The 24,632-nt window shown below is 55.4% G+C and overlaps 1 protein-coding gene across 1 annotated transcript in view; it reads left to right on the forward strand.

The window, feature by feature from the left end:
• KREMEN1 (kringle containing transmembrane protein 1) overlaps nucleotides 1-24,096 on the forward strand; it is a 50,489-nt gene extending 26,393 nt beyond the window's left edge. The window contains exons 4-9 of the mRNA XM_027865203.1: nucleotides 11,007-11,131; nucleotides 12,424-12,577; nucleotides 17,218-17,550; nucleotides 18,758-18,916; nucleotides 19,750-19,834; nucleotides 20,778-24,096. Of these exons, the coding sequence (XP_027721004.1) occupies nucleotides 11,007-11,131; nucleotides 12,424-12,577; nucleotides 17,218-17,550; nucleotides 18,758-18,916; nucleotides 19,750-19,834; nucleotides 20,778-20,946 (1,025 nt within the window). The 3' untranslated portion in view covers nucleotides 20,947-24,096. The remainder of the gene's footprint in view (nucleotides 1-11,006; nucleotides 11,132-12,423; nucleotides 12,578-17,217; nucleotides 17,551-18,757; nucleotides 18,917-19,749; nucleotides 19,835-20,777) is intronic.
• The last annotated feature ends 536 nt before the right edge of the window (nucleotides 24,097-24,632 follow it).

Here is a 24,632-nt window from a genome sequence, read left to right on the forward strand (position 1 = left end):
ACTTGCACAGTGGTTTTTTTAAATTCAATTTTATTTCATGTTCGGGCCCAGCGTGTCTCGCTGTGCCTGCTCCTATCCCACTCGTTGAGATGGCAAGAAGTATAAAACCTGTTATAAATAGGGAGTCATGCAAAACAAATGTCCACATTAGCCACGTTCTGGGGGGAAAATACAAGAAAGAGAAAGAAAAAAATCCATATTTCAGTCTGCCCTCTGAGCCCATTGTCCTCTGGCTGGGTGTGGATAGCATTTTCCATCACAAATCCTTTGGGGTTGTGGGGGATCATTGGGTTGATCAGAGTAGCTAAGTCAGTCACAGTTCATCATTGTACAGGATTACTGTTACCGTGTAAATTGTTCTCCTGGTTCTGCTCTCTTCACTCTGCTGCATCCGTTCATGTAAATCTTCCCTGGTTTCTCTGAAACTATCCTGCTCTTCATATCTTATAGCACAACAGTGTTCCATCACAAGCATATACCGATGTTCGGCCATTCTCCAACTGAGGGGCATCCCCTCCACTTCTAATTCTTTGCCACCAAAAAGAGCTGCTACAAATATTTTGCATGTATGGATCCTTTTCCTTTTTTGTTGATCTCTTTGGGGTGTAGACCTAGGAGCAGTATTGCTGAGAAAAGAGTGTGACCAATTTGGGGGCATAATTCCAAATTTGTAAAGTGTTTCTAGCAGATCCACAGCCTGAGTTATTACAGTTCAGAAGCCCCACAGGGTCCTGAGGAGAGCCCTGTGTTTTGGGCAGCGTTTGATCACTTTCCATCTGGACCTCATCAAATCTGACAAGCACTTACTGATAACCTTTGATTGTCAGTCTCTATGCTAAGTCCTAGAGACCCAAAGATAAAGACCAGGCCGTCCCTGCCTAGTGGGTATCATTCTGCAAACTCCTATGACTATAAACGAGCTAAATACACAGTACCTGAGGATGTTTCCTAACCGGGAGCTGTAGACGCTGAGGTTTGGAAGGGACGTTAGAGGGCACCTGGTCCAGTGCTCTCATTTTCAGAGGAAGAAATAGAAGCCCAGAGAGGGAAGGGAATCTGTGGGAGTCTGTACAACAGATTAGTGATAACCTTAGGAAGAAAGAGTAAGCAGAGAGTGTAGCCTTCCCACTCTTAATGATCAACATTTATTTGTGGGGTAGCTAAGTGGCGCAGTGGATAGAGCACTTGCCCTGAGGTCAGGAGGACCAGAGTTCAAATCTGTCCTCAGACCAAACACTTGACACTTACTAACAGTGTGACCCTGGGCAAGTCACTTAACCCCAATTGCCTAAAAAAAATTTTATTTGGGTTTTTTCTTTGAATTTCCTAGAAGGTGCTAAGAGCAGAAATGGGCATACTCTCCTAGACCATCTTCATAGAATCCTTTAGCATCCTCTGCCTCAGCTTTTCAGTTGATCTAGATTTACTTCCTCCGTAGGACTAGGTTGTTGAGCTGTTGTCTGGCCTGACCACCAAGACCAGAGCTCTTTAAGGAGGAGCCCATTGAGAATGTCCAGCGGCCACAGCTGATTCTGGGGCAGTCTGTGCCCAGTCAGAGAAAAGCAGGTTCAAATCCTGCCTCTTTTCTGATTTGCCACGTGACCTTAGACGAGTCATCTCTCTGGGTCTCCATTTCCTTCTCTGTAAAATGGGAATGATAAACCTGACCCTATTTTCCTTCCAGAGTTGCTGTGAAGGTTTAAAGATAAGGTGATTATGAAGTGCTTTGAAAGGCAGGAAGTGCTCTGGAAACCTAAGGGATCATGGTCGTGATGGTGGTGGTGGTGGTGGTGGTGGTTTTATCACTTAGGCAAGAGCACAGGTGGGTGAGATGTTCTCACGGTGACAGGTTGGGTCCCAAATAGGATGAAGCCTGTATCCACCATCTATTTAGATCTTACCTTGTGTAGGGCCCTGGTTTTAGCACCGTGTTGGAAGCAGAAGGAGACGCGGTCCCTGCCTTTATTAAAGGCAGTAGGGAAGACGAGGCACAGGCAGAAACAATGACAGAAGGCAGCGTGCGTGCTCAGGGCCTCGAGACGGTTACCAGCCAGTGCTGGATATCCCTTGTAGCTTGCAGACCTGGGGTGGCAGGAATATCAGGGAAGCCCCTTTGGAGGAGGTGGAATTTGCATGGAGTCAGAAGGGATAGGCAGGGTTCAGACAGGCAGAAATGAGGCAGAAGGGTGTTCTGGCTAGAATGGGGGCCGTGAACAGAAGCTCACAAGAAAAAGTGAGACATTTCAGACAATTCCAGAGCATTGCACTGGAAGGGACCTTAGAAATCATCTGGTCACCCCATCCCCATTTTACAGATGAAGAAACCAAGTCTCAGAGCCACGCGCCTCATAAACAACAAAGCCAGAGCTTAGACCCATATCTTCCAACTCCAAGTCCAGGGCCCTCCACTACACCAGGGTAGATCTGTGTTTGTGAATGGCTACTAGGCCACTTTGGGTGGCACATAGGGGAGGTAGTGGGAGATCATGCCATGTAAGGTAGTGAGCTCCCTGTCACCATAATGATAATAATAGCTAGCATTTATGTTGTGCTTTTAGGTTTGTACAACACTTTACACATATTATCTCATTTTATCCCTTCAGCAGCCCCGAGAGGTAGGTGCTGTTATTTTACAGATGAGGAAACTGAGGCAGACACGGGTAAAGTGACTTGGCCAGGGTCACACAGCTAGTCAGTGTCTGAGGCAGGATTTGAACACAGGTCTTCCTGACTCCAGGTCCAGTGATCTGCTTATGTCCTCAGTGATAGCTGCTTTATCACCAAAGATTTCCAAACTAATCACTTGAAGGGAGACTGCCAAGAGTTTATCTTTCAGGTGGGGCACTATGACCTTCTGAGGTTCCTTCTAACTGTAGAATTCTATGATTCCTTTAATCAGATAACGTACTGGGCACATTGATACAGACTTTGTTGTCCCTAATCGATGAAGATTTATTTTAGGAATCTGTATCCACGTCAAGGGAGTTGGGTGGGGCCGAGCCACACTACCTGTTGAGGATGTGGGGTAGCAGCGTTACCATGCAGGGCTGCAGGGGTCTCTCATTGCCCCGAGTGCAGAGTGTGGTCCCTCTGTGCCCCAGGAAATGGTCTCTATATGTTGCTGTGGCCCCCAAGACCCATCCTCTGGCCTTTGAGCTGTATGCAGGGCCCCGCTGAGCTCACTCCCTAGGGTCACCCGCAGGAGCCCAAGATTGCCTCTCTGTTATACAGAAGCGGTAGAGGGAGGCATCCGGACTCACAGAATCTTGGGGCTGGAATGGACCTCATTGCCCTCTGGCCCTACCTGTGTTTGACCAAGAATCCCTAAGAGATGGCCTTTTCATAAAGACCTCCAGGGAAGAGGGTCCCACCATCCCTCAGAGGTGGCCCATTTCACTCTGGGATGGCTCTGATCAGGAGACTGGAAGCCCGCATCTCCCTTCTCCTGCCCCCACTCCTCCCCCCCACCCGTGGCTTCTAATTCTTTGGATCTCAGAGTTGGGCGGCACCTGCAGTATTTTCATCCTGCACTGTTTGACTGTGCCCAGGGATCACTGTCGCCTTTTGGGAATTGTGAAAGCCGTGGCTTAATTGACTGGCGACAGAAGGTCTGCGTGGAAAGCCATTTTCTTTTCTTTCATGGTTGCAGCCAATCCCAAGCCCCAGGAGGAGAGCAGACTATGATGGTATCCTGGAAGCATTCCCTATCCAGTGGGATAGCCTTGAGCAGACTGTGAGCTGCCTCTGCGGGGGTCCTGGGCCAGCTGTTGTCAGCTGGGAAAGTACGCTGCAGAAAACTCGGCGTGAAATTCTGCATAGCAGCTTCGACCGAGAGGCCTGGCATCCCTGGCAGTCTCCTCTCCAAGGCTGCTTGGTGCAGAGCCTCCGGGGGGGGGGGGGGGGCAGGGGCTTAGAACGTCCCAGAGGCATTATTTATGTCTTCCTGGTGACGCCTAGCTCCAGACTGCTTTCCGCTAGGGCCTTAGACCAGTAAAGCCCTTTCCCGGGCACTGTTTCATGGCATTCTCACAACAATTCGAGGTCCCTTCTGGCTCTGGATCCTGTGAATCCCGGGAGAGATCATTATTCCTATTTGATAGAGGAGGATTGGGAGCGAACATCACCTGGAGAGCACAGGGAAGGACGAGGATAAAGGCTGCCGGGATGGGGAGGCAGGAATCTGATAAGAGAAAGATGGGCTGGCATGGGGTGAGCAGCCCCTCGATGAGCCCTTCTGGGTTCTTGAACCAGGAGGCAGCATTAGCGACGTGATAGACAGGATGAGCATGAGACCCTTGGGTCCGGTGGCTAGGAAGCTAGCTCCCGTGGCCCTTGCCTGGCCTGCCCCTTGTCCCTTCTCACTGGAGGGCACTCACTGCCATGTGGCAGCCCCTGCTGCCCAGACGTTTGCTCTCCGTGGGTCTGGCACCTTGGCAGGCCCATGGAGCACACACAGGAGGCCCTCCCTGGTGACTCTCGTGGTACGCCTGGCAGTGCGAGTAGATCTGGAGCAGACACACTTCGGAATTGTCCATGAAAAGAATTGTTCCCCCAAAGACTGTTCTGAGACCACAGGACGTTAGTGTCAGAAGAGCTGTCAGCATCCATGCAGTCTGACCCATCCCTAGAAAGAATCCTGGCAGTGGGTGCCAGGCCTCTCCTGGAACACCTGCTGAGGCAGCCTTCTCGTGTGTTTCATGCCTCGAATCATTAAGAAGCTTTCCCCACATCAAGTCTCTGTCGGCCTGTTTTCTCCTCCCTCCCCCTTCCCAGACACTCCTGGTTCTTCCCTGAGGCCAAGCAGAAACTTGTGACCCTCTTTTGAAAGGCAGGCCTTTGGGGCCTTGAAGACCACTCTCATGTCCCCCTGAAACGTCTCCTCCAAGCTAACAGCCTCCCCCCACTGCTTCACCAGCTGGTGCTATGGCAGGAGCTCAAGCCTTATCTCAGCCTCCTGGGGGCCTCCTCTGAGGACTCCCCAGCCGGTCAGTGGAGCTGGCGCCAGAGGCACTTCAACCCCACTGTGGCCTTGACCAAGTTTCTGAGCTTCAGGAGGCCTCCTCTGGAAAGAATAAGAGTCACAGAGTTGGCAGGTACCACAAGAGCACCTGGTCCAACTGAGACCTGGGCCCCAGATCTCCCCAACAACACGCACAGCAAGCGATCTCGCCCCTTCTGCTCAAAGCACTCGGGAAGAGAGGCAGGCCACACTCCCCTTGTGCCGTCCAGCCCCAACCTGCTTCTGCCCAGTTTGCCCCACTCCTCCAGGCTGTGTTCCGGGGGGCCAAGCAGCACATGCCAGTCCCAGTCTGGCTTGGAGGTGAGGACAGCTGTCGAGGGTCTCTCTTCGCTCCTCCAACTCCTCTTCTGCAGATGAACATTGGGAAGGGGTCTCCCCTGCTAGACACACCTTTGAGAAGAACAAGTAATTCTTTGGATTTCAGGCCCCTGGGATTCAGTAAACTGAGGTAGATTTAATTTAAATTTTTTGAGGGGAAGGGGGAATGTACCTTACGAATGGATTGTCTCCCTCTTCTTTCCTCCTTCCCTCCTTCCCTCTCTCCCTTCCTTCTTACCTCCCTCCTTCTTTTCCTTTCTTCCTTTCTCCCTCTTTTCCTTCCTTCCTTCCTTCTTTCCTTCCTTCCCTTCCTCCTTTCCTTCTTCCCTCCCTCCTTTCCTTCCTTCATTTCTTCCTTCCTTCCTCTCTTCCTTCTCCCTCCTCCTGTAACTCTCTATCTTGGCCAGACCCTTCCAAGACATTTGCTGAGCACAGTGTCTTTGGTTAGCTTCTATGGATTTCAAAATCTTGGTTCTAACAAAGGATCATTTGTAGTGTGAGGTGATTTTTTTAAAAATTCAAACTGAAGAGGGAAAATGCAGGACGAATCCCCAGAGATCTTAATATCCTTGTTCAAGTTGAATTGGTTTATCCCCCTCTGGGGGGTCTGGAGGTCTGGCAGTGCATGCACTCAGCCTGGGGAGGCAGGGGCCATCTCTTCCCCAGCTGGAACCTTCCCCGGGCACCTTCCGAAGCCTCCCGTCACCCTGTTTAGGGTGTCTGCTCCAGTGGGGCGGCTGGAGGATTGGAGCCAGTCAACACACATTTCTCAAGTGCCTGTTGTGGGCCAGAGAGGTAAAGAAAGGCCAAACCAGGCCCTGCCTTGGAGGAGCTCCCAGTCTGACGGGGAAGAGGACATGAGACAAGCATATTCCAACATGTACTTTGATGTTCTGGGCCAGATAATCAACAGAAGCGGGTGCTGGCCTTGAGGGCAATCAGGAGAGGCTGCCTGTAGAGGGCAGTACTTCAGTCGAGGCTGGAAGGAAACCAGGAAAATCCAGATGGGGATGAGGAGAGAGAGAATTCCAGACCTCTCACAGGGAACAGGCAGTGTAGACGTCTAGGGTCAGAGGATGTGATGTTGTGTAAGAACAGCCAGGAGGCCAGTGTCACTGGAGGAAGCTAAGGAAGAAGACTGGGGGGGGGGGGGGGGGGGGGGGGTGGGAACAACGGGGGGGGGCGCCCAGGCTTAGGGGGGGGGGGGGGGTGGATGGGAGTGGAGAGAGACTGAGGCCGGCAGACCCCCCAGCAGCTGTGGCAGTAATTCCGGTGTAGAGTGATGAGGGTCTGCGCCAGGGAGGGGACGGGGACAGCGTCAGAGGAGAGAAGGGGCGAATTCGAGAGATGCCGCCAAGTGGAGATGATGGATGGAGAGGGGCCGGTAAGAGTGGAAGGTCAGAGATGACGCTGAGGTTGCGAAGCCGGCACCCTCAACAGTAACAGGAGCTTCAGAAGAGGGAGGAGTTTAAAGCTCTTCAACCCTGCCCCGCTCTCACGTCAGACTGTCCAGGGGGTGCTGGGCCTCGGTCTGGGCTTGTGTTAGGCTCCCTGAAAAATCAGAGCTCTTCAAGGGGCCTCCTGTGCTGGAGTGGAAGGGGGAGGGAGGAAGGAATAAGCGATGGGCCAGCACTTACCGGTGCCGGACACTGCAGCCAAACGCTTTTTACAAATATTCTCACAACAATCCGGGGAGATGGGTGCTGTCATTATCTTCATTTTATATGTGAGGAAACCGAGGCAGAGGTGAAGTGGCTTGCCCACTCAGCTAGTAAGTGTCTGAAGCTGGATTTGAACTCAGGGCTTCTTGACTCCTGGCCCAGTGGAAATGACCTCTCCTAAGCCCCTGGTACGGGGGCTACCGCCAGCCTTGCCGAAGGCTTCATACCAGCTAATGACTGTGATGGGACCAAGTCCAGTTCTCCAGCTCCCTCTGGATCTGGACTCTGAGGACCCGGGTTTAGAGGCTGGCTCTGCTGCTGACTGGCCGGGTGACCTTGGCTGAGTCACCTCTCTGGTCCTCAGTGCCACCAAATCCAGACGAGCTTCCCCCTCTAGGACTCTGATTCTGTGAACTTCACGGAGATTTGTCAAACGCGCGGTGAGTGCTGTGCCATCCCCAGCGAAGGCCCCTTCCCTCCGTGTGCCCTCAGCCACACCGCCATCGGTTTTCTTTTCTTTATCTTTTAATCTCTTGCTATCTTTTGTTTCCATAGAGCCCTCCTTTCTGAGTTTATCCCCCCCGTCCTTAACTCGGTAGTCATCTGTTGTGGTCAAGGAAAATACTAATAATGCCTAGCATGGATGTGGCCCTTGAGGTTTAAAAAGAGCTTAAAAGGAGTAAAAAAGCCGTTGACAGGAGGGTCAGCAGTCTGGTCCCCTGCGCGGCGTCCACCGCCTCACGGGAGGGAGGAAGGGGAGGGTGGGCAGCTCCTCGTCTCCTCTTCCTTCCCCCCGTCTCCCTCATAGCGCTGTGCGCCATGTCAGCTCCGCTGCTTTACCGTCACCAGGTCGTCAAGGTCTTCCCAGGCCTCTCCCCGTTCTTCCTCTTCCTCATTTTGCTACCCTTCTATTTCACGAGAGTCACGGGCCACGTTTGCCCAGCCGTTCCCCGCTCCTGCCTTTCTCGTCTTCTCACCTGTTGCTTCTTGGAGGTCCTGGCTGTTTCTTCCCTTCCACCTCCTGTCCCCTATCTGCCCCGTCCCCTTCCTGGCCGTGCCCCCGAACTGGGATTCTCTCTTTCCTCATGTCCACCTCCTGGTTTCCTTCAAGCCTTAGCTGAAGCTCTGCCTTCTACAAGAAGCCCTTTCTCCTCCTCCTCCTTAAGTGGGGCCTTCTCTCTGAGATTACCCCCCATTGTTCCTCAAGAGGGAGGAGACAACCCAGAGCAGAGCCCTGAGGGACACCCATGGTCTGAGGGCTTGATCTAGGAGAGGATCCAGCAAAGGAGACGGAGAAGGAGTGGTCAGAGAGGGAGGAGGAAAACCAGGAGAGCCGGTGTCCTGAACACCTGGAGAGAAGAGAGTACCGCGGTGCAGAGAGTGATGTGATGGACAGTGTCAGAGGCTGCAGAGAGAAAGGATGAGGACTGAGAAAAGGCCGTTGGATTTGGAAACTAAGAGATCACGGGTAGCTTTGGAGAGCAACCTAGGCACAAAGCTGCGAGTGATCCAAGGCTGAGCCTCAGCTGGGTGGATGGTAAGGGGCGAGGGATTCAGGAGGGTCAGGCAGGGCAGAGTTAAGTTGGTTCACCAAGGGACCAAAGTGGGGAGAAGAGGAGAAGGTGGCCCGGGAGAGAATAGAGTGGTCCAGGGATTGGCGGTCGTGGTGCGGATGAAGAGTAGGGTCATGCAAGGGAAGGCAGAGGAAGAGGTGAAAGCCCATCGATTATGACTGCAGAATCCCCAAGCACAGAGGTGGTGCGTCTGTGGGTGACGGCAAGGTCACGGGTCTGCCCATCTTTGTGTGTGACCGAGGTGGGGTGGAGGGGTGACTTGTGGGAGGTGAGTGGCTCGGGGGTTTGAGGGAGAGTCAGGATGTGTGATGAAATCCCCAGAATGAAGGCGGGAGTTGGGAGGAGAGAAAGTGGTGCGGACTGAGCTCAGTGAGGCAGGGGGGCCACCTGGAGATCTGGAGGCAGCAGCTGCCAGGATTCACACCCAAGTCCTCTTGACTTCACATCCACTGTTCTTTCCACAAGCACGCTGCCCTTGTTTGGACCTTCTGGTGGCCTGGAATCCCTCTGTTAGCGGACCAAAGCTCCCCTTTCTAAGGAACCCTGAGCTATGCAGCACCCTACTCAAGGGGGAAGGGGCGGGGAGGGCTTTCTGTTCACACTTGCTCCCATGGCCATTCTGTGTGCATCCTTAGGTGAGCCACCTTGGATAGGAGGGAGAAGGGTCATCCGGGCTGGCCCTCCCTCCCCCTCCTCCGCCTTCCTCTCTTATTTGCAGAGAGATTACCTGCGCCTTCAGAATGAGCTGGTCTCAAAGCCAAGGTTGACTTTTTGCCTTTGATGCTCCCAGAGAATTGTGCATCACACAGCTCTCATTAAACTGGTCCGTGCAGTCCCCCAGGCTTAGAGAGAGCAGAACAATGTCTGCTGAACCATATGGCTGTCCCCTGGGAGCTGGGCGGCTCCAAGCCCTGGCTAGTCTGGAGACAGACCGAAGGGGTGAGTGGCTGAGGAGGCAAAAGGGGAAGGGGGCCGGCTTCTCCTCCAGAGAGAGCCAGCCCTGGCTGGTTGGGGGTCAAGGGACCCGGGTTCGAGTGTCTGCTCTGCTCTTTATTCCTTGTGTGACCCTGGAGGAAATCATTTCCTGGGCAGGCTCAGCATGAGGTCAGGGGACACTGAGATGAGTCACCAGCTCCCCTCAATTCTGGAGAGACTTAACTCGACCCAGGAGAGGGACCCTGAAGGAGGCCCCCGCCCCGTCTTTGCGCCTCTCTGTCCATTCGGGCCCCCTCTGTCTTTGGGAGGCCTTAGATCAGGTTTCCTCACAAGAGGGAGGGAGCCCTGGCCCTGGGGGGTCTGAGGCCAGGTCTGGGCTCTGCGAAGTATCATCTGTGCGTGTGGTACAGTGATCAGAGCTCTGGCTTTGGACGAGCCCCTTTCCTCTGGACCTCAGCTCCTCCTTCGTTGCAGAATGAGACGATGGGATGGGACGCCTCTGCGCTCCCAACTCTGAGCCTTACACCCTTTGACCTCTCGGGCCTCAGTTTCCTCCTTGGTAAAATGGAGTTTGGGCGGGTTGGTTCTAAGTGCCCTTCTAGCTCTCGTGCTCTGGGGCAGTTTGAGGGGAGCCCAGGCGCAGCATCTCACCCCCAGCTCATGGTAGAACTCCTTGGCAGAAGCGTGATTGACTGTGGGGGCCGGCCTCCGCTGCCCTCAGGCCCGCCTCTGGATTTCTCAGCAGAGGCACATGCAGGCCGTCCAGTGTCGCAGGGCAGGAGGCAGGCACGCTGCTGCCAGGGGAGGGGGCGAGCTTGCTCCTTGCGGGTATTTCCTTCCGGCTCCTCTTGCCACTGGGCGTTTTCTCCTCCGCTGTTCCTGACTCCCCTTTTTAAAGATTCTTCATTTGCCCCAGGTTTCCGCTCGGGGTGGGCTGCAGGCATCCAACCTCATGTTTGTGGGAGTGGGGGCAGATTCTGCTGCCCAGCCCCTGGGAGCCGGGGTGAAATCTGGGCAGCAGTCTGGGCTAGTGGAGGGAGCCCTGCCCTGGGCCTAAAATGAGAGGATTAGGCTTAGTGGTTTTAATATCCCTCCCAGTTCTGCCTGACATTTCATGTTCTAGGTTCTAAGGCCCCTCCCAGCTCTGACCTTCCCTGTTCTAAAGCCCCTACCAGCTCTGACATCCCTGTTCTAAGGCCCCTACCAGCTCTGACATCCCCTGTTCTCTAGGCCCTCTCAGCCCTGACATTCTGTTCTAAGGCCTCTCTCAGCCCTGACATCCCTGTTTTAAGGTCCCTCCCAGCTCTGACATTCCCTGTTCTATGTACCAAGGTCTATCCCATCTCTGGCATTCCATGTTTGTATTCTAAGGTCCTTTTCAGGTTTGCCATCCTTTGTTCTGTATCCTAAGGTTCCTTCTAGCTCAAACATTCTGTGTTCTAAAGCCTCTTCCCATCTCTGGCATTCTCTGATTCTTTCCACATTTTTTTCTTTCAGTGCCTGGAAATCTTGGCTGCTACAGAGACCACGGGAACCCCCCTCCTCTGACCGGAACCAGTAAGACATCCAACAAGCTCACGATTCAGAACTGCATCAGTTTCTGTCGGAGTCAGAAATTCAAGGTAAGAACGTCTCGGCCTACTACAAAGAACCTTCTTCATGTTAGAACCTTCTGAAAATGCCTGAACCTTTGGCTAAACAGCCCTTGTCTGAGGCAGTGGGTTTAGAATTGTTGTAATTACCTTCCGCAGAGGGCTGGGGATGGGGCCTGTGCTTTCATTAGACTGGGGAAACTCCCAGGTGAGGAAGCCCCCTCCCCCAGGGCAGATCAATGCCTCTGCTGCAACTTCTGGCCTTAGAGCCATTGGGAGGGTCAGTGACTTGCCCAGGGTCACACAGCCCATGTGCCTCAGAGTAGGGACTTGAACCCGTGGCTTTGAGACTGACTGTCTTTCCACGCCACAGCAATCCATGTGACTCGTCTCTCCTGCCAGGTAGGTCAGAGCCGGGAGGGGTCTCAGAGTCCAGCAATAAGCCTCTCCCCTCTGCTCAGACGCCTCTCATGACGGGGAGCTCACTATCTCACAGGGCAGTGTGTTTCTTTTTTGGATGGCTCTCATTGTTGGGGCTCCTGAATCCTCCTCCCTCTGGCTCCCCACGTGGCTCCTCTCTTTCAAGGCCACAGAGTAAATCTAATCCCTCCAACCAACGTCACCCCTTCTAGATATGCAGCAGCCACAATCGTGGCCTCCCCCGGAAGGCCCCTCCACTGGCTGTCAGGTGACACAGCTTTAAGGCCCTTCACCAGCTGGGCCTTTGTGGTGACCACCCCCAGGCCTCCAGCTGCGGTCTGCCCAGCTCCGGGTCTCCCTCGGTCTGGACGCTAGACCTGGGCTTAGGGAAGCTCTGGGGGCTGCCACGTCAAACAGTGGGTACTGCTGGTACCAGCCTGGCACCCTGGCAGTTTAGAGCAGGGCTGGGGGGATGTGTTTGCTCAGGAGCCGAAAAGGGTCAGGGAGGGAGCATCTGTTCTCAGTTCTGATCCCAGGAAGCCCCCTGGTCTAGGGACGGCCATCTGGGCAGGCAGAGTGCCCTCTGCTTCTGTCTGAAGAGCCCCTTTAGTCCCAGCACGGAGGCCACCCAAAGGAGTAGTCCAAGCAGAGTGCAGAGCCCTGGGTTTGAGTCCTGCCCTCTCCCTGACTCCCTGGGTCCCCATCTTGGGCTCTTCCTGTAACATGAGGGCTTTGGCCGCCTCCTTCCAGCAGCCCTCATTGGAGTAGGATCCTCTGGGGGCAGCCAGCCGGGGCTGGGGGTGAGGGGGCAGAATCAGAATGAGCCGGGGCGGATGCTCCTTCTTCCCTTTAACTGATGTCAGCCCCCATCAGCTTTGGTGCCTCTGTTTCTCCTGCCACAGTTTGCTGGGATGGAATCTGGTTACGCTTGTTTCTGTGGCAATAATCCCGATTACTGGAAGTATGGGGAGACAGCCAGCACTGAATGTAACAGTGTCTGCTTTGGGGACCACACCCAGCCCTGTGGTGGCGATGGCAGGATCATCCTCTTTGACAGTGAGTATACCCCAAGTCCTGGGGCCACCGATGACTGAGGAGTTCTGGATGTGACAGTGAGAGCTGGCCGCCGTTGGGGCAGCAATGGAGGGATGGATTCCTGGGAGCCACGGGGCAGCTGCAGAATCCTGCGGAGTGGCCCTGTCCCTTGCAGCCGTCCCAGCTCGTTCTGCCTGACTCCCATTCACAAGTCCTGCTGTCCACCCCACCCCTTCTCCTCACCCCAAAGCTGAGCCCAGGCGCCCCCTATAAAGCGTTTGCTGACCCCACAACTGCCCATACCCTCCCGATAAATCCCCTCGCTTGTCAGTTTTGTGTCTGAGGGGATGTCAGCTCCTTGAGGACGAGGCTGGGGGTCCCTTCTTAAGTGCTCATGGATTGTTTGAAAGATGCTGGCCAGCTGGAGAGGGCTGGCCTGAGGAGGAGGGCTGAGGCTGCCTCCGTGGCCCCCGAGGGCAAGGCTGGGAGTGACAGGTGGGGCGTGAGAGCTGGCAGAGGACGTCTCCTGGCCAAGGGGCATCAGCTGGCGGGCAGTCTCTACTCCCTGGAAGGCTTGTGGTCGAGGCTGGCTGCCCCTTGTCAGGGGCCGTAGCGGAGAGTCCTGAGTAGGTATGGGTTGGAGTCTATGGCCTCTGGGGTGCCCCCTCCCCCAGCTCCACTGTGAGGGCCGAGGAGTGGGCGAGCAGAAGGGAGGTCATTTGGAAGAGGCAGGAGGCTGGCCAGGTGCCCCCAGAGGCAGGGACGCTCCCCATCCCAGGAGGACTTCAGCTGAAGGCCAGGCTGCTCTCCTTCAGGCAGATTGTAGAAGGGATTCGTGCCGGCAGGTGCATTGGCCGGGGGCACAGGGGTTTCCAAGGCCAGATGACGAGTTTCCATTTGCTCCTAGAGGCCCTGGGCAGCCACCACAGCTGCTGTTTCTTTCTTTCTTTTTAGTTTTCAACATTCACTTCTATAAGCTTTTGAGTTTAAATTTTTCTCCTCCTCCCTCTCCTCCCCCTCCCCAAGATGGCACGCAATCTGATATAGGCTCTACTTATGCATTCATATTAAACATTTTTTCATGTTAATCACATTGTAAAGAAGAATTAGAACCAATGGGAGGAACCACAAGAAAGAAGAAACAAAACAGCAAAGGAAAAGGAGAGCAAATAGTCTGTTTCCATCTGCATTCAGACTCCATAGTTCTTTCTCTGGATATGGATAGCATTTTCCATCATGAGACCTTTGGAGATGTCTTAGATCCTTGCATTGCTGAGAAGAGCTAAGCCTATCAAAGTCAGTCATCGCACAGTGTGGCTGTTACTGTGTACAGTGTTCTGGTTCTGCTCACTTCACTCAGCATCAGTTCATACAAGTGTTTCCAGGTTTTTTCTGAAGTCTGCCTACTCATCATTTCTTTTTTTATTACTAATTTCTTTTGATTTATCAATAATCACTTCAATATGCTTTTGAGTTTAAAAATTTTTCTCCCCCTTCCTCCCCACCACCTTCCCCGAGGGCACATAATCTGATACAGGCTATACATTTACATTCATATTAAACATATTTTCACATTAGTGATGTTGTAAGTAGAAATTAAAACCAATAGGAGGAACCATCAGAAAGAGGAAACAAAATTCAACAGAAGAGAAAAAAGTTAACAATTTGGCTTCCATAGTTCTTTCTTTGGGTGTGGATAGCATTTTTCATCCCAAGGCCTCTGGAAATGTCTTAGATCCTTGTATTGCCAGGAAGGGTTAAGTTTATCAATATTAGTCATCACACAACATGGCTGTTACTGTGTACAATGTTCTCTTGGTTCTGCTCACTTCACTCAGCATCAGACCATACAAGTCTTTCTAGGTTTTTCTGAAGTCAGCCTGTTCATCGTTTCTTATAGCACAATAGTATTCCGTTACATTCATATACCACAACTTGTTCAGCCATTCCCCAATTGATGGGTATCCCCTCAGTTTTCAATCTTTGCCACTAGTAAAAGAGCTGCTATAAATATTTTTGTACATGTAGGTCCTTTTCCCATTTGTGTGATCTCTTTGGGATGCAGACCTAGAAGTGCTATTGCTGGGTCAAAGGGTATGCACAGTTTTATAGCCCTTTGGGCACAGCTCCAAATTGCTCTCCAGAATGGTTGGATCGGTTCACAACTCCGCTGCAGCTTCTTGAGGAGGGGGTAGGCCCAGGGAGAGTGCAGCAGGGCTGGTGCCCAGACTCAGCCACTCTGCTGGCTGCCATGTTGCCCTCCCCTCCCATCTTTGCTCTAACGTTGGGCCCTGCCTCCCCATCGTGGACGTGGGAAGTGGCTCCTTAGCACCCGAGTATAGCAACATTTGTCCTGGTCAGACTCCACATCTTGTTCTAGCTGGTTGGATCCTGGCTCTCTCCTCTAGTGGGCCATCACTGCCATGTCCTTGTAGAAAGTGTTGGGTGGTGCCCAGCATAGGAGAGGTCGGAGGCACGCCCTCAGCACCCTCCCCCCAGGCTCTCAGTGCTCTAATAATGGCTGTTCTTGGTGGGTGGCAGCTCTCCTGACATCCAAGCTGATTGCCTGGGGCCCCTGGGCCTTCCCGGGTTCCTAGCTGGTGGCCGTGCCTGTTGGGGCCAGTAGGGCAGCTTGCCTTAAAGCTGTTTATCCCAAAGCAATGTCAGTTCTCTGTTCTACCTCAGGCAAGTCTCTCAACTTCTCTGGGACTCAGTTTCCTCTTCTGTGAACTTTGAGCATTGGATCTCGGAGATCCCCTCTAGGTCTCGATTCAGAGATTCTCTGTTGAGGGCAGAGATCCCCTTGGGGGCTGCCGAGGGCCAGGACCCTTGGAGGGAGTGAGAAGATCGTGCAGCTGGCAGTGGGTGAGAGCCAGCTCTGGGGACCCTGCCACTTCCACTTCCCGTGCTGGCTGCCAGCCCCTCGGGAATCCAGCTCCGAGCCATGAGCCAAGGGTCAGCCCTCCTGACCTGCACTCTTCCTCTTACTGGCCAGGCCGGACCCCGGCGGATCAGATGGTCCCTGCGGGGCCTGTTGTCCCAGCGGACGACTGAGGCTCCTGGCCCTGGAGAAGCAGCTGGGTTTATATCGATGGGGGCCTGGGAGACATCGAACAGGTGCGAAGTCCCAGGCAGGGAAGACGCTTGGCTGTCCTCGAGTGGCCGGCCGGGTCCTCTCCGGACTCATCTCCCCCTCCAGAGAAGAGCGTGAACATCCTTGTCAGGTTCAAGTTTCCCATTGAGTTATCACCGACTCCTAATGAACCGTCATGGGTGGCTGCTGTCCTCTGGTTGTTAGCAGATCGCTGGCCCAGGGCCTGGGACCCAAGGGTTAGGAGTTCAAATGCTGGCTCTGCCGCTGAGCTCAGCACCCTGACAGCATCCTGCAGGTGTAGAGGGAAGGGAAGGCAAGAAGCAATTATACAGCACCTCCTGTGTGCCAGGCACTGAGCTGAGCACTTTACAAATACGATCCGATTTGATCCTCACAAAACCCTAGAGGAGGCGCTATTATTTTCTCCATTTTGTAGCTGAGGAAACTGAGGCAGACAAGTGAAGTGACTTGCCCAGGGTCACACAGCTGGTACATGTCTGAGGCTGAATTTGAACTCGGGTCTTCCTGACTCCAGGCTGAGCTCTTTATCCACTTCTTCTGCTTCTGGTGCTTCAGAAACTTATAAGGGTGTCTAGTTTGGTTATCATTTTATTATTTTACTAATTAGTTATTGTTTTGTTTTTTTATCATCGTTGTTATTATTCTGTATCATTTGGAAAGTGCTCACGGTGCTGGGCAGCACAGTGTGCTAATGAGCCCTTTCTAGGCCTGAGCTCATCTGGATCTCAGGACAGCTCTTTGTGGTGTAGGCAGGTTGAAGAATGTTGTCTGCCCTGACCAGAGACACCAGAGCGTCTGAGAGGCTGCACAGCCAGGAAGGGGCAGAGGCAGCGTTTGAACCCACATCCTTGGGCCCCTAGCCCACGCTCTCTGTACTGTGCTAGTTAGTGCGGCGCCTCAGCCTGGGAACTAGAGTGGGCAGGGCTGGCCAAGGCCAGAGGAGGAGCCAGGTGGAGCTCACCCGGCCTCCACCATCCTAGGTCAGGGCTCGCTGCCTCAGCGAGGTCCCGCGTCTGAGCCGGGAGCAGCTTGGATTCTGTTGGATTCTGTTATCCCACAGAAACCCATTTACTCTTACACACAAGTGCATGGGCATCCTAGGATTGACTTCCTTTCATACTCAGCTGGGGATAGGAGAGGATTTACTGAGGGCAAGAGGTTTGTGGGAATTAAACAGAGATCGCTAGAAAGAGATGATGGATGAATGCATGATAGATGGATAGGGAGATGCTGGCTGGTGGAGTAGATGGATCGATAGGTGGGGAGCCTGGAGGTGCACCTCCGAGCCAGCCCCCAAGAAGCTTGCCTCTCCAAGAGGGCAGACGACGCCCTCAGAGTGGCTGTGACGGGCGTGGGGAGAAGTCCCGGTGTCTGTGCAGATGGCTGGAGGGGGAGGCCCGGGGAGTTGGGGGAGGCTCCCCTGTCAAAGCCCCAGCTCCCAGACAATGGGATGGCATAGGCCGCTGAACAGACCCCGGGAGTAGAGCTGGGTGGCAGGGGAGGAGCGTCCGGAGCTCCCCCGACCTCCTCTGTCTGCTCCCGGCAGCGCTCGTCGGAGCCTGTGGGGGCAACTACACCGCCGCGTCCTCGGTCATCTACTCTCCCGATTTTCCCGACACGTACGCCGCCGGCCGGGCCTGCTACTGGACCATCCGCGTGCCCGGGGCCTCCCGCCTCCTCTTCAGCTTCACCCTGTTTGACGTCAGGGACTCAGCAGACATGGTCGAAATGCTGGATGGCTACAGCCACCGCGTCCTGGTGCGCTTCAGTGGCCGCAGTCGCCCTCCCCCGTCTTTTAACATCTCCCTGGACTTCGTCATCTTATACTTCTTCTCTGACCGCATCAATCAGGCCCAGGGATTTGCCGTCGTATACCAAGGTAAGCGTCCTCTGCTCTCCCAGCACCCGGTGCAGCTGGGACACGGGAGCCGTAGAGTGTCAGAGCTGGGGGGAGGCGCTTCCAAAGCTGCCTAGCCCAGCACCCTCATGAGACAGAGGCAGGGCCGAGGTGGACGTTCAGGCTCTTCCCCCCACCCCAGGCTGCCTCCCACGCTGGCCAGTTTGGAGTTCTTCCCACCCACCCCCGCCCCGTGCTCCTCGTTCTGATTTCTCAAGTGAGGAGCAGAAATGTGTAGGCACGCTCCTAGTAACCCCTCTTTAAAAAGTGAAATTCTCGCCTTTTGTTTGGACAGCACAGTTCTTTTCCCAGTTACAACTTGGATAAGGGTTGGAGCTACTAACCCAGGGCAGGGCTTGGGGATTCTTGGAGGCACAGGCCTGGAAGGGCACCAGGGAGGTCAACTTGTCCATCCCCCTGCCTCGAGGCAGGACTGTCCTCCTCTCACAGAAGAAATCTTTCCCTTTTTCTTTAAACCCACTGTGGACACTCCAAAGCCTGTCTGCCTTGTGCAGCTCCCGACCCCAAGCGAGCAGTCAGCGAGCGCTCAAGGCCCCCCCAGGAGCCACGTGCTCGTCCCTGGCTACCCCCCCCCCTTTAGCCTTTGGGCATCCGCTTCCTCCGCTGTGAAACGACCAGGTTGGACTGGAGGCCCTCGGACAGGGCCGAGGCTCTTCTGGGGAAGACTGACGGGGGGTGGGGGGGCAGCGTAAGACAACAGCAGGGCTCGATCTGGGAAGGCCACTGGGCCCACCTCGGTGGAGAGCTGCATGTGTGAATTGTCTCCTTTGAGCCCGACAAGCCTGGAGGCGACTTGCCCAGGGTCATGCAGCGAGGAAGTGCCTGAGGTTGGATTTGAACTCAGGCCTTCCTGATTCCAGGCCCAGTGCTCTACCCACTGTGCCACCTCACTGTTTTGGAGGAGCAGCTAGGTAGGTGAATCCTAGGCAGGAAGCACGGTGTGAGCAGAGGTGGGCAGGCAGGAAATGACCAGATGTGTTTGGAGACTGTGAGATCTGGCATCTCTGGAGGCAGCAGGGGGTCCCCAGCAGCCCCGCAGCCCCACTCCTTCGGCCATTGAGTCTCACCGCTCCCCGCAGGGTGCAGGGCATGGCCTCCCCCGGCTGCCCCAGCCTATGGTCCCCCTTTTACGCCACAGGCCTTCTCCCGTGTTTTATTTGCCTTTCAGCTCTCCAGGAGGAGGCGCCTCCAGCAGGGCCCGCCCTCAACCAGAACCTCACCGAGGTGATCACTGAGCAGGCTAACCTCAGCATCAGTGCTGCCCGAGCGTCCAAGGTCCTCTATGTCATCACGACCAGCCCCAGCCACCCTCCCCGGGCTGTCCCAGGTAGTGGCCACCCCAGCACCTACAAGTGGGGCCTGGGTGGCATCTCTGGGCACACAGCCCGAATCGCTTTGCCTGCCGCTGTCTCGCCTGGCCCCTGCGTGTCCCAGATGGCCCCCCTGGAATGGGGCCGGCCTCCTTGGCCTGGCTCCTACCCTCTGAAGGCTGAGCCCCATGGCCTGGTCCCGGCTTCCCCCGTCAGCGCCCAGAGTCTCTCCAGGCCTCGTCTGTGGGGACTGCCGGGTACTTCCTGACATTAGTGACCAGAAGGCTTGTGCCTCTGCAGCCCCAGAACTGGCATCGTAGGCTCTTCCGAGGCAACGTCTAGCACGGTGCCTGGCACATAGTAGGCTCAGTTTCCCCATTGGTAAAATGAGAGACGTCAATTTGGTGACCCCTAAGATGTTCTCTGATTCTTTGCAGGGTGATAGAATCCTGCTCCCTCCCCCAATTCAGGATGCCCAGCCTCCATTCTCTCCCCCAGACCACAGCTGTTTCAAGATCCCTGATCCCAAGAGCTCTTCTGTAAGGAGAGCCCGGAACATTTGAGGAGGATTGCCTGTCAAATGTCCCGCCGCAGCTGCCCTGCCTCTAGCCCCGGAGGCTGGGGGGGGGGGGGGGTTTGTATGTGCACTAGCTCATTTGACCCCCACACAGCAACCCTGAGAAGTGAAGCCTGCGGGGGAAACTGAGGCTTGGGGGGGGCTTGTCCAGAGTCCCGCAGCTGGTCTGAGCCCAGGCTCTCCTGAGCCCTGTCCCCTCACCTCCACTAGAGAGGTGGGGTTCTCCCCGTGGAGACAGAACAAATGGTAATCCCTGCTTTCTGCCTTCCGCAGGGTGGACGGTGTATGGCCTGGCGACCCTGCTCATCCTCACCGTTACAGCCATTCTAGCCAAGGTCCTCCTGCACGTCACCTTCAAGTAAGTGTGGGACGTCCCCAGCTGGTGCGGGAGGGGGCGTGCGGGACTGCAGACCCCCAGAGGCCACGCTCAAGGCTTGGAGGATCCGTCCCAGGCTAAGGTTTCATGGGAGGAAGGGCTAGGAATTTGCCCAAGATTGGAACAATTCGAGGATAAAAAGGAAGCGAACAGCCGCGCTTCGGGGCTGATGGCGACAGGCTGAGGTGGGTAGTTGGGGAGTGGACGCCAGCACCCGGCTGCCCTCCTGAGCCCGGCCCGCCGTGCCACGGGAGCCAAGGGCTGGGTTTTCGTCCCTCACCTCCCATTTTCCAGCTGTTCAGTGCTGTGTTTACGAGTTCCTGCTCAGGGTGTTTTCTCTGAGCCTTCAGCTCAAATTCTTTGGGAAAAGGGTTTCCTCTTCTCACAGCCCCGGGCACCCAGAGCTGTGCCAGGCCCGTTTGGGGCTGGGTGTGCCTTCTGAAGAGCGCCCGGCCACTCCTTCCACTTCCAGCACCACCCCCCCAGCACCAGGCTCTCCTGTCCCACGGCCCTGCCGAACACCTGTTCAAACAGTCAGTCTCCTCCACTGCGGAAGCCACCCTGAGCTCTGCCCGTCATTCGGGGCTCCCTCCCTCTGGGAGCCTCTCCATTCCGGGCTTTTCATTTGTCTCTGGAAGAATGTCCTTAATTAATGTTTACCAAGCTCCCTCTCCAGCCCTCTGCCGAGAAGTCATGACTTAACATGCCCTGGGAGGGCATCCCACTGCCCGAGCTGGTCTGCTCCTGCCTCTGCACGGCTCCCTGGGACACCATGCCAAGGCAGCTTCGGGGGGCACCCCAGGGGCTGGGCCGGCTTTGGCTTCAGCCATTTGTAAGATGGGAGGCGCTGGCTCGGTGACCCTGAGAGAGAGGCCTCGTGTGGGGAAAAAGCCCAGGAAAACCCCATGTGTTTGTGCTTCTGCAGGGCTCAGCACGCGGCTGCTCCCGGGGAGCTGAGGGACTGCCACCAGCCTGGGCCTCCGGGAGAGATCTGGAGCATCTTCTACAAGCCCTCCACCTCTGTCTCCATCTTCAAGAAGAAACTGAAAGGCCAGAGCCAACAGGATGACCGCAACCCCCTCGTGGGTGACTAAGCAGGCTGCTGGGCCTGGCCGACACCCCATCCCTGGCTTTGTCCTTGGCGCCAGGGCCCCCGCCACGGCCAGGTCACAGGGCCTCCCTCACACTCAGCCCCACCCCACCCCCACCCCTGCCACAGACTGGAGCTGAGGCTCCAGGCCGGCGAGGTGGCCCTCTCCTTCCACCCGGCCCTTTGTCTGGCCACCAGCTCCTACCAGTCAGTAAGAGTCTGGATGCAGGCTTGGCCCAGCCTGGATTCAACAAATCTAAGGTTAGCCACGTGTCTGGGTCTAGACAGCGAGACGTCGCGTTAGGCCGTGGCCGGCTCAGTGCCCCTCCCTGGCCGTGTCCTTGGTCCTCTGCGTCCCTTCTATCTCGGCAGTCTGAGGGCCGCCACCGCGGGCCCTCCTTGGTCTGCCTCTGTACACAGTGCTGACGATGGCTCACTTCCCCAGAGGCCTGGAGTGGATGATCCTGCCCCAGCCCTGGCAGCATCAGGTGGGTCTGATGGCCTAGGCTGCTGTCGCCATGAGGTGGCCTGTCTGGTAGAGTGGGCTCGAGGAGCAGGCATTCCCAGGAGCTGATCCAAGGCCATCTGACTCCGCCATGATGCCCTAAACAGGCATTGGCATGGCTGAGGCCCCTGAGACGCTGTAATGACTCTGGAGGGGTCGCCCGGCCTCAGGGGCTTCCTGCTCCAAGGACAATGTGGCCATCTCCCCTCCCCTCCACATCCCCCCCACCTGGAGACCAAAGCTGGGAGTCCAGAGAAGTGACCAGCACAGACGCACAGACGGGCCTCTGAGAGACAGATGCTCATGGCCCCTAGGCCCCGGGACTGAGCCCCAGCTGCCCTGGGCTGGGGACTGATGGCTGTCGCTATTTTAGAAATTCCAAGGCCATTTAAGAGCAGCCCCTGTGTCCACAACAGCTGAAAGCAGAGCAGCTCCCCTCCCGAAGGGCCCCCTGGGCTTTGTGTGGGTGTCTGGCCGGTGCCATCTGTCTGAGGAGGGGCCTTTGTGCTGGGCTCTATTCTGACTTCACACACACGGTATTTTAAGTTCTGTGCATACCTCCCCAAAGTCCCTGAGCCACTCCCTGGCGAGGCCTGTCCCAGCTCTGCAGAGGGCGTGGAAGAACAGCTGGGTTCCGTCTGCTGTGGGGGGCGGCGGCTGGTAACCTGAGTCGGGGGCAAGGACGAAGGAAGAGGAAGGGCTGAAGACACACAAGCCAGACCCTCACGTGTGAAGGGAGGTGGAGAAATGTGGCCGCAGCTTTGCTTTAAGGGCCCATTAGGATGTGACCGAGAGGAGCCGGCGTCTCAGTCTGGCTCCGGGGGCCGTGTCCTTAGCTGGGGGTCTTTGCTAGCAGGGCCACCCCACCAGGCTATTCTTAGTGCTCCTGGGATCTGCTTACAAACACTCAGGACAGGTGTGTGCGGCCAAGGGGCCCCGGGCTGAGAATAGGCCCACATGAGGCGCCGGGCCCTGAAGTCCAGCCAAGGTCTCCTCCCAGCACAGGAGCGGCTGTCAGGCTGGCCTTTAGGAAAGTCTTCCACACCCCACCTACTCCACACAGGCATGCAGGAGATGAGGCCAAAAGCCCAGAGTGGCCACCTAGGACCCACGCTGGCCAGCCCTCTCTGTCTGCCACCGGGGTTCTGGAATGAGCCGGTCAATGCCAGATTCCCCTGGGTACTTCCCCTAGAGAGCCCCCAAGAAAACAAATACCCGGCTGGGGAGGGAGCGGGGCGGGCGGGTACCAGACACCAAGAAAACATCTGAGAGAGGAGGAGAAGCCCAGGCCCAAAGGCTCATCCTTTTCCAGAGCAAGCCGGGGTGACCATGCAGTCAAACAAGAGACTTAAAACTCAAGGCACGGGAGAGGAGCTTCTGAGGGCCTTCTCAGGGAGGAAGGGGTGGGTGCGCTCTTCTGGAAGATGAGGCGCTCGCTGCCCCAGGCCACCAGCCTCCCAGCAGGTCCAGCACCTGGGGGGGCCGCTTCCTCGGAGAGCCCTTTCCCTGTCTGGGGGGAGGGCACAGTTCCCTGTACGTTTGGGTAGATGGTTCAGGACCTCCCTGGGAAGTTCTCCTGTGATAAGTAAGGGGGACGGACAGACAGCCTGACTGTGGTTAATCCTGAGTGGGTCGGAGCCCCTGAGGCAGAGGGGCCCTGCTGGGTTTCCTAGGGCTCCTGCCAGGCAGTGGGGGCCGAACCTCGAGGCCCTGCCACCCTCTTCCCCTCCCCAGGCCTCAGTCTCCTCATCTGTGAGCACGATCTCTCAAGGCCTTTCCAGCTCTAAAGCTCGGTCCATCTGCCCTTCAGGGGCCTCAGTTTCCATGGGGTTGTGTTGTGGTGAGCCAGGGTCTGCGGGTGTAGACTCTGGGATGTTTGCACTTAGTCATGAAAAGCACTTATGGGGACGGGGTCCGAGGGCCGCTCTCCCTGTCCGTGCCAACCCCTCAGTGAGTCTGGACGGCACGTGCACGCACATTCATCACTGGCATCCACTGTTGGATTCAGGTTGGGTCATATCCTCTGGTGCATCTGCTTTCCTCATTCCCTTGGGCATGTGATGGCACTGCTTCCTTGTGGTTAGACCCCTTGGCAGATCTCGGCTGGGGCCTCTCTGGCCTGGCGTCTAATACCCCACTCACCTTCCTTCCCTTCATCCCTCCCCTCTCCCATCAGAGCGCAGGCCCCTCAAGTGACCCCCTCTCAGGCCATCCACCCGCCCGGCAGAATGGCCTCCCCCACCGAGAGCCGGGAGAGAGAAGCATTGGACCTTGGCGTCCACGGGAGGAGCCTGTTTGAAGGCTGAAATGGGGGCCCCTCTCCCTGCCTCCAGAGAGAAGCCGCCTGTGGCATTCACGCACTCTGGCGGAGAACGTTCTGCGTCTCTCCTCTGTCTGGATTTTTATCTTTGGAAGACAAAGCTTGATTTGTAAATACGCTCTTAATGTGCAACTTTGGGAATAAAATAGAAACATCATGGATTTTAAGATAGAAGATGAAGTGTGACACACTGTATACAATTTAATATATATTTTTAGGAATTTTGTTATTTAAGAAAATGGAATGTTCCAGTACTTAACTTTACGGAAAAGAGAGAAAGAAATGTTATTTTACTGTCTGGAGAAAATAAATTTTCTCACTGTTGTAAACCAACTGGTGTTACCAAACATTTTCATTTCCCCCAGGATGCCACCATCCCCAGAGGCCTCTGGGAAAGGAGAGGACATGGGAGTTGGCCTAAACACTGGGCCATGGCTTATTCTAGGGTCTTTCCTAATGTAGAGATGATTCAGACATTAGTGCTGTGTCCAAACACAGGATTTAGGCTGAAGGCATCTGATGGCATCGGACATTAATGTAGGTTTATAGAGTAGAAAGTAGACTGGGAGTCAGTCCACCAACGAGCTTTTATTAGGCACTTAGGGTATGCCAGATGCTCTTGCCAAGTGCTGGGGCTAGAAAGAGAAGCAGAATCACTGGGAGACATCATGTAAAAGAGACATTCAAGGTTTGGGCTGAGCTCTAGCCCAGGTGTGTGCGTCTCACGGAGTGTCCTTGGGCCGGTCACTCACCCTGTCTTACCTTCAGTTTCCCTCTAAAATGTGAGTTATGTAAGGTCCAAGCGCACCCTGCATTCCAGGTCTATGGTTCTAGTCAGTCAACAAGCATTTATTAAGTGCCTACC

The sequence above is a fragment of the Vombatus ursinus genome, unplaced genomic scaffold (assembly GCF_900497805.2).
Source record: "Vombatus ursinus unplaced genomic scaffold, bare-nosed wombat genome assembly UNPS02001287.1, whole genome shotgun sequence".
NCBI classification, from domain to species: Eukaryota; Metazoa; Chordata; class Mammalia; order Diprotodontia; family Vombatidae; genus Vombatus; species Vombatus ursinus.